The following is a 9,132-nucleotide window of genomic DNA, read 5'->3' on the forward strand; positions in this document are numbered from 1 at the left end:
CGTGCCCATTGTTAGTCGATGTCGTCAAGTAGACACTTCCGACTCCGGCTATCTTGCACTCCCCATTGTCACCCAAGGGAATTCTTCGCTTGCAAAGTTTGCACTTGCTTGTTCACAAATGAACAAGAGTTCTTTGTTGCTTGTAGCAATGGCTGAAGTCTTCTTTTCTTCAAGAATCTTCTTGGGTTCGACATTATTACCGACACTCTTTTCCTTCTTAAGATGTCGGCAGTCCTTCTCAAAGTGTCTGTCATGATATGGCAAGACTCGAACCCATGACCTTATGGTATATGGGTCGAGCTCTTAACCATCACACCATCTATTGTAATTCATAGGATATTATTTTCATTTATGTTTTATTATAAGAAAGTAATGTATATTCCAGATTTCTCTAGAACATTCTAGAAGTTTTAGGATTACTCCTGACAACACTATAAAAGAAGGCACTAGGCATTATGTTGAACCAAATTGGTTCAACGCTAGTCTTAAGCTTCTCAGCCGCTTTGTACTTATCTTTTCACATAATATATTAGTTGTTGTCATCATCTTTCTATCTCTCATCCTCGCTATCTCTCTCTCTCTCTCCTGTTCTCACTTCCTCTCTCGGGAATCTTATGCAGTCCCATCCTCTTAGTACTAATAGTACTACTCTTCTTAGTACTAATTCCATCTCTGCTTTAGTACTATTCCTGACAGTTTGAACCAATTTCGTCCTTTCCTCCAGCCTACTTGTCGTTCTCCCTCATCCTCCTACCCTTTTCCCTATACTATGGCTACTGTTAGCGCCCAAGAATATCAATCCGTTTTCTCCGAGTTACAGTGTCTAAAAGAAAAGTTTGTTGCCCTGGAACAAGAAAACCAACGGTTGATAGGGGATCTGCAACAAATCGCTCTCGAAAAACAACAAAAGCAACAACAACATGGGGAGTTAGCATTACGGGTACAACAACTCGAAGCAGCGTTGCAACAACAAGGATCAAGTCCCCAAGGATTTCATAAAGAGCCCAAGATTGGACTTCCTGTGAAATTTGATGGAACGCGATCGCAATTCCGGGGATTCCTTAATCAGGTACGCTTAGTCATCCAGATGCATCCTTCCCGATATCCCACTGATGCATCTCGAGTCGACCTAATAGGCACGTTACTTAGCGGCTCAGCCTTGGCATGGTTCGCTCCGCTTCTAGAAAAACAATCACCCTTGCTTAATAACTTTGAAGATTTTATTGGTGAGTTTAAAGCCTGCTTTGGAGATACCGACAGCATCAGGACGGCGATCAACAAGATCTGAAGATTGCGTCAAGGCGATCGTCCTACCTCTGCCTACGCGGCGGATTTCCGTCTACTCGCCTCAAATATTCCCTGGGATGATCAGGCCCTCATGGAGCAGTTTCGCTACGGCTTGCGCAATGATGTCAAAGATCTGCTTTTAACCTTCCCCGAAGAACCAAAGTCTCTTACGGAGGCAATCAGTCGAGCGGTCCGATGCGACAACCGCCTTTTCGAACGGCGTTCGGAGCGTCAGTTACAAATATCACGCTCTCGGCCGGAACCCACATACGCCTCAGTCACGACTAAACCGTTTGCACGCGATGTACCCCAAGCCAATATTCCGACACCGATGGAGATCGACACCATGCGTCGACGCGGCCCGTTATCGGAAGAAGAAAAGCAATGACGACGTGCCAATCGATTATGTCTTTATTGCGGTGGACCAGGGCATATCGCCATCAATTGTCCCCATAGGCCAAGAAGACAGGTAAATCAAATCGTCGCTTGTACTAAACCCGAGTCAATTCTTCCCTTCGGAGTGTCTGATAGTATTAATAGTACTAATAGAGTGTCAGATAGTATTCATAGTACTAATAGCCCAAGTATCTCAAACAAATTTGAAATCCTTAGTCAATTAGATGAAGAGTTAAACGATTGAGTCCAGCCAAAATAGGAGCCGTTTGGTTGGACAACAACCCTAGATATGTACATCCCATTAGTGGTTCCATTCCTTCCAAGCAAGTTAGCAATGTGTTCCTAGCCCAAGTCATTGTTAGTACTAAAAGTACTCCCCCAGTACTCGTCCTAGCACTCTTAGATTCCGGAGCTAATTCCTGTTTCATGGACCCGGTCCCGCTTCCTTCTCTTTGCGATCCGCCTCTTCCTTCTTCAGCTTCTTCCCGAAGAAGCCTTCAAGTATTACCGGCCAAAACCTGGTCTTGCTTCCGGTCCCGTCACTCTTGTCTCCTCCGACCCGAATTCCGGCCGATGTGGAGTAATGAATGACCTCGACATGCCGCACCACAGCCTCCTCCATCAACCTCTTCATGCTACCTCATTTGGTATTCACCTCGAGGGGTCTCTGCCTTTCGCTCTCGTGCACCCAACTATTCTAGAGGTACACCACGTTGCTCCTTAGCACCTCAACAAAGTCAACGTAGTCTCTCTGAATGTGGTTTACACCGTCACACCACATACACCCCAGCTCGCGGCATCATTCAACATGAAGGACCTAGGGGACCTTCATTACTTCCTAGGGATCGAAGTGATCCGCACCCCCGAAGGCATACTGATTAGCCAATGACATTACGTGTTGAATATGCTCTTCAAGTTTGGGATGGCAGACTGTAAGTCCATCTCAACTCCTTTGGACAGAAACGTCAAGCTTCGCCAAGATTCAGGAAAGGCGTATGGCATTGTCGAGCAGACAAGCCGACCGAAAGGGTCGAGGCTCATTGATGAGCATTGAAGTACGAGTCGGTACTTCTGTCAGTTCATATGGACTTTGTATAAAAGTGCTCTTTGAGCACATGCTATGTACAAAGTTTTAGAGTATTGTTTTGAAATAGAGTTTTCCGTGTTCTGCTCTCTCTATCTCTCCCGCATACGCTGTCGTGAAGAATGTGCTTCACGATATAAAAATGAACTTAAATATTATATTTAGTAGTATTTGAGAGACTTGAATCCATACCCTTATATATGAAGGGCAATATACATACCACAAGGCTAGGCTATTTATTTTTAGCAGTACTATCAACAATACGCTTCATGATATAAGAATGAAGCTAAATATTGTATTGAGTAAAATTGAGAGACTTGAACCCTCAACCTTATATACCAAGCACAAGGTATACACCACTAAGCTAGGTTATTTGTTGTAAAAGATATTTTTCCATCACTAGCCAAAGCTCAAGTCTAATTTTCTCTCATCTAAATGTTGCAACAAAAAAATGGCAGACATATGCAACATAGAATGACGCAACACCAACAAGGAAAATGTTGCATCAAATCTCAAATAGCTTCAAACAGCAGTAGAGAATGATGGACGATCTTCACTACAAAACATAAGTCAAAGCTCAACCCGAAAACAAAACCTCCTTCAACCCTAAAACCTCGCTCTAATACCAAATGTTATGGTCATGAGGAGCAAGATCAGTTGCAGTAGTGTGGAATTAATATCAACCTACATGTGATCAAATCGAAGCAAGATTAGAGCACTATGGGAGCATGAACAATGAGAGTGAGAGTGGAACACACAGTATGCACACAAAATTCCTTCCACTAATTTACAAAACCAACCTTTACAAGTATCAAGTATGTGTATCTAAGATACATTTTAGGGTTAACTTAACCCTTTTGGCTATTTACATAATTAGCATATACAACATGTATGTCCTTTACACACACACACACACACACACAACAATTTAACAATAAGTGGACCATGACATCATAAACGCAATACGTGTCCAAAACGACACTATTCATAAGATCCAATCGAAATATCATATTCTCTACAACAAGTTAGACTCAAATGATAATGTAAAATGATAATGCATTTCCTCTAAGACATGTCCAAAATGACACTATTTGCATGCTCCGATAAAAAAATCCTATTCTTTACAAGAAGTTAGAGTCAAATGATAATTTAGAGTGGACATTGTGAATGAAGACTCATTCTAGTAAAGGTATTGTAGTTGCATTTCCAAACCAAACTGAACCGTTCAAACCAAACTGTTTAAAAAAATCCAAGCTCAAACCAAATGGTTTTAGATACTTCAAACTGTGGTTTCACAACTCGATTTTGGTTTAGGTCAAATTTCAATCTTAAAATGTTAAAATTATCAATATTTTAAATTTTAAATTTTCAAGTTTAAAAGATTTTTCCTAAAATGTCAAAATTAGGCTTAAAAATGAAATGTTGTTCAAAAAATATTTAAAGAAAATAATGTGTCGATCCTAAAATGTCAAATCGTTTAAATTGAAAACCGTGAAGCTGATAAATGCTTAAACCAAATCGAATTGTTGACACCCCAAACCGAACCGTTTTAAAAACTTGAACCTGAACCAAACTATTTAAACTATTAAGCTGTTAAGCCACAATTTGGCGTTTCGGTTATGTTCAAATCAAAATATTGTCAATTGCTAGAAGACACTCAACACTATTCATCTTAAAAGGAAAATATTATAGAAGTAACACATTTTCTCTACTGCAAATATAAAAATGGTGTTCTTCCAATATATCTCTTTTTATGTTGTTAAGATGCATATATTCATCGTGAATATGTAGACTCTCACCTCATATTATATCAGGGCAATAGTATTTATAAGTGCATTACAATGCAAAATCAACTATGTAATTAATGGTTAATGTTATTCAGTATATTTTTGGTTTACATGCCATCATACATAGAATTCACTCACATTTAGTTTCATGTGTAAATTGTATTGGTATATGGTCCACAAGATGAAATATCAACTCATGGCGCATGCCATTGGCAACACGTGGGTTTGGGTACTTGAACAACTTGCCTATTTGCAAAATTTGTTCTCTTCTTGGTTTGGACAACACACAATAACACGCTCTTGTCTAGACTATAGACTTGATGGTTGGGCTAATATAGGCCAACCTAAGTAGGGATTGTGCTTCCTTCCTTGAAATAGATCATGGATGACCATTGACATTTAAACCATGCATAAAAATAGATAATGGATGAGAAGGTTAGGTGTAAGAATTTAAAATTAGCCATCAGTGAGATGGCAGCAACATTCAATGGGTTACACAATACAAACTAGAAAAAGTATATTGAAGGTTTGGATTTTGGAAATGAGTTTTGGGTTGGGGGAGGGGACAAGTTGCAACAACACATTGAATAAACAAAACTTAAGAACATATATTAAAGGGCTCGAAAACAAGGTGGTCATTGGTCCATGTTCAAAACATTGATAAATATGGCGAAGATGGAGGGGAAGACTATCGACAAGAGGGGGGGGAGTCAAGTGTTTTCACCATTTCAAAGAAGGAATTTCTCCATTCAACACTTAACTTAAATACGCATACTATTTATTTGTGTATCCAAGTAAGTGTAAGCAAAGTTAGTGTTGTCTCTTTAGGAATTCAACCACTGAAAAAAAGTTGGATTGTTCTTGGAATGAGTTGAGAACTAGATTGTTTGTACTTATTAGGGTTATTACCGTTGAAAATGGGGCCACATATTGGATGTTGTGTGTGTGTGTGGGGGGGCATTAGTTACTTTAAAAAAACATGTATTCAAAACAATCGAAAATTGGATGGTTTTTAACTTTAGACTTCCAAAATGAAGGTTAAAAATTATACCAAACATAAAACAAAGAGAAATATATATGTACATATATAAACGGAAGGCATTTTAGGGCTGACGCCATCCATCACACGTGGCACGTTTCCAATGGATTGCGCGTGTCAGTGATGACGCTGACGTGTCCGGAGTCGAGCTGAGCTGTGCAGATAATTTAAATTAAATAAACAAAATGGAGAAACGGAATATTTATTTATTTTTTAGTATTAATTCTCCAAAGACAGCCGGAAATAAATATGCAGGAAAAAGTGAGAGAGAAATAGAAAGAGAGAAAAAAACAAAAAACAGAACAAACTGATGTAATGTTTTGAATACCAAATTTGTTTTATTTTTTTGCCACCCGAAATCGAAGCATCGAATTAAGATATGGTTTTTGTAAAAATCAATGAAAAAACAGAATTGTTTTGGATTAATACAAAATATCATCTTCGGGAATTTGTTTAATATATACATAATATGATCATTAGTATTCGTCTTCTTCTTATTATTGCTATGTCAACATTATTATTATTATTATTATTTGCTATTACAATTAGTATTATTGTTGTTCTTGCTGTTATTATTATTATTGGCGATTTATGATTATGATTTGCGATTATTATCATGATTTTCCATTATTATGATGTGTGATTATTATTTGCTATTATTATGATTTGTTTCATTTTGCTGCGAATGAAAAGATTGATCGCCGAAATTTAATTTTTTGGTGTTCAATTTAATTTGCCCAAAATTTTAAAAAAAATCAGTCAGGGATCAATAAACAAACAAATCGAAACACAGAGATAGAGAGAGAGGGGGAGGAAAAGAAATAAATTGGAGGGATTCGTTCATCAGAAGAATAAATTCATCGTCGTCTCCGCTCTCTGATTTCTCGCAGAGATATTAGTTCCATTCAACCTTATCTCTGCGATCTTTTCTGTGTCTGTGTCTGTGTCTGCCTTCTCTCTGTCTGTACCTCCATCCATTCCTCCATCTCCATCCTTATCTCTCCGTCTCCTTCCAGACCTTTTCTTCTGTCCTTCCTTTATTACTCTGCAGAAACACACAATTCCTGCCTGTTTCATACTATTATCCTTCCCGCTTTCCATTCTTATTGCCTTGCGGATTCAGCTCATCACCGAATAAACTGACTTGCCGCTGCGCTGGTCCACGAAACTGAGTTTCAGATTATAGAAACTTCTAATCCACGTAAAAAATACGTACATTTCTGCAGCGCTAATCTCGCTAGCCTTTTGTCCCTGCAGCGTCACTAATCCAACAATTTCTGGCCAGTCACTGCAGCAAACTCTAGCTAATCAAATCAGTACCCAGCTGCTGCAGCGAATGAATCCGATATATATAATCGATTAATGGAACTACTCAGCGAGCCTATATAATCTGATCGATCATTGCCAATTTGAGGATCGTCACATTATAACTTGCCGAAATCACAATTATTTGTAGGTAGGGGATCAACGAGTATATGTAAATCTGTCTGTCTGTTTGTATTTGGACAAAACCTGCTTTGTTTTTTTCTTTCTGTGATTTCTGTTTGTTTAATACATTGATTTATTTTGCTGTTTCGTGTTTAAAATTGGATTTTCATATACATATTTCAATAAAAGATGTATGTCGTACTGATGATTACACGGAAGGGTTAGTTAAAAAGTAAAAACCATTAGATTCGTCGAGTGTTAATGGGCTAAGTAATTAAAATTTAATGCTATTCAGGGAATGGTTAGGGTTTCGAGGAGAGCGGAGGCGGAGGAGGGACGTGCAGAGAAAGGAAGGAGCCATCATTAATCAAGAAACAAGAAGAAGAAGAAGAAAGCCAGAGGCGAAGGCATAATTTGGAAAATAAAATTTATTTATTTATTTATTTTATTTTTACTGCTTCTGCTAATTAACTTCCGTCGGAGATCAGAGAGAGGGGAGGAAAGGAAAGGAAAGGAAAGGAAAAGCAGAGCGATGTCTTCGGACACGGAATCCGAGGACTCCCTGCGGCTGACGTTGTCGCCGCCGGGCTCGTCGAGGAGTACGGCCAGCAGCGCGGCCACGTCATCGTCGGCGGCACGTGACCGGCACCCGCCGCCGCCGCCGGCAGAGGTAGCCGCCGCAGCCCTCACCCTCCACTCCTCCTCCTCCTCCTCTTCCTCCGACTTCCAGCCCCGGGGCTTCCTGTCGCTTCCGGGCGCCTTGTCACGTGACTTTCTGCCTCCGCCCGCCGCCATGTCACGTGACCTCGCCGCCGCTATGCCACGTGACCCCTCCGCCGCTATCCCGCGCGACTTCGCCACCATGGCACGTGACCTCGCCGCCGCCGCCACTCCGCCTGCGGCGGCGGAGCGGCGGGGCGCGAGCTACGCGGCGGCTCCGTCTCATTGGAGCGCCGGCGGCGCCGTGACGAAAGCAGGGGTCGACGACGCGCTGAAAGGCGTGGCGCCATACCATCATCACCATCACCCTCAACCGCACGTGGCGCCGCCGCCGGCTCCGTCTTCTTCCCATGCAGGTCACGTGACCCTGCCGCCGCCGCCGAGCGGAAGCGGAAGCGGTGCAAGAGGAGGAGGAGGAGGAGGAGGAGGGGTGGTGAAGGAGGAGAGGATCGCGCCGCCGTACCCGTGGGCGACGGAGCGGCGGGCGGTGGTGCAGACGCTGGATCGGATGGCGGCGGGCGGGTACACGCGGATCTGGGGGGAGGTGAGCTGCAAGAAGTGCGGGAGCCACGTGATGGAGGTGGAGGTACAGCCGGCGGTGTACGGCCTCATGGCCTACTTCATGAGCCACAGGGACTCCATGCACGACCGCGCGCCCCGCCACTGGACCGCCCCGCAGCCGCTATCCTGCCGCCTCTGCGGCCTGGCGGAGCACGCCCGCCCCGTCGTCGCCCCTAAGAAGCGAAACATCAACTGGCTCTTCCTCCTCCTCACCGAAACGCTCGGCATCTGCACCCTCGAGCAGCTCAAGTACTTCTGCAAGCACACCCGCAAGCACCGCACCGGAGCCAAGGACCGCGTCCTCTACCTCACCTACTCCGGCCTTCTCAAGCAGCTCAATCCCAGCGCGCCCTTCGATTGAGAATCTCGATCCGAACCCAGAATATCGACTCGAATCCACTCGAATCGGAATTTGAGTGCAGGGCCTCGTGATCCATCCATCCATCCATCAAATCCTTCCTGTTTATCTTCCTGTACTCACAACGGTCCATGATTTGAAAGATCCGATCCTGTGGATCCGTAGTAGTCGTAACGCAGGGATTGATCCGATCTCGCTTCGGTGTGCCGGGTTTCATGATGGATGGAGATTGTTCGATCCTGTTGATCTGTACCGTTACGCAGCAAGCAAGTGACCTTCGATCTTATGTTGATCCTTAGTATGCAGGCAGGGATTGAAGATCGATCTCCTGCAGGTATCGAAAGATTTATCGATCAATCAAAACCCCATTTGATCCGTTTATGCAGGGCTGCGCTCCCCCACTCTCTCGATCCGATCAAATCCCAATATCAAATGCTTGTTTCTGCAGGAGATATTGCTTCTCTTTTCCGTT

General features: G+C 42.7%; 1 protein-coding gene across 1 annotated transcript; it reads left to right on the forward strand.

Moving 5' to 3' along the window:
* Window positions 1-7,553: 7,553 nt before the first annotated feature.
* On the forward strand, window positions 7,554-8,663 carry LOC147867186 (uncharacterized). Its single transcript, XM_087339670.1, has one exon. It carries the CDS (start codon window positions 7,554-7,556, stop codon window positions 8,661-8,663), a length of 1,110 nt encoding a protein of 369 aa, XP_087195796.1.
* The last annotated feature ends 469 nt before the right edge of the window (window positions 8,664-9,132 follow it).

The sequence above is a fragment of the Azolla caroliniana genome, unplaced genomic scaffold, assembly GCF_043228905.1.
Source record: "Azolla caroliniana isolate FFs.n. ecotype wild unplaced genomic scaffold, voAzoCaro1.0.p SCAF_2, whole genome shotgun sequence".
Taxonomy (NCBI): domain Eukaryota; kingdom Viridiplantae; phylum Streptophyta; class Polypodiopsida; order Salviniales; family Salviniaceae; genus Azolla; species Azolla caroliniana.

Bases quoted from the DNA above. Each gene is read 5' to 3' on its own strand.
- LOC147867186 (XM_087339670.1), top strand. From the start codon at position 7,554: ATGTCTTCGGACACGGAATCCGAGGACTCCCTGCGGCTGACGTTGTCG.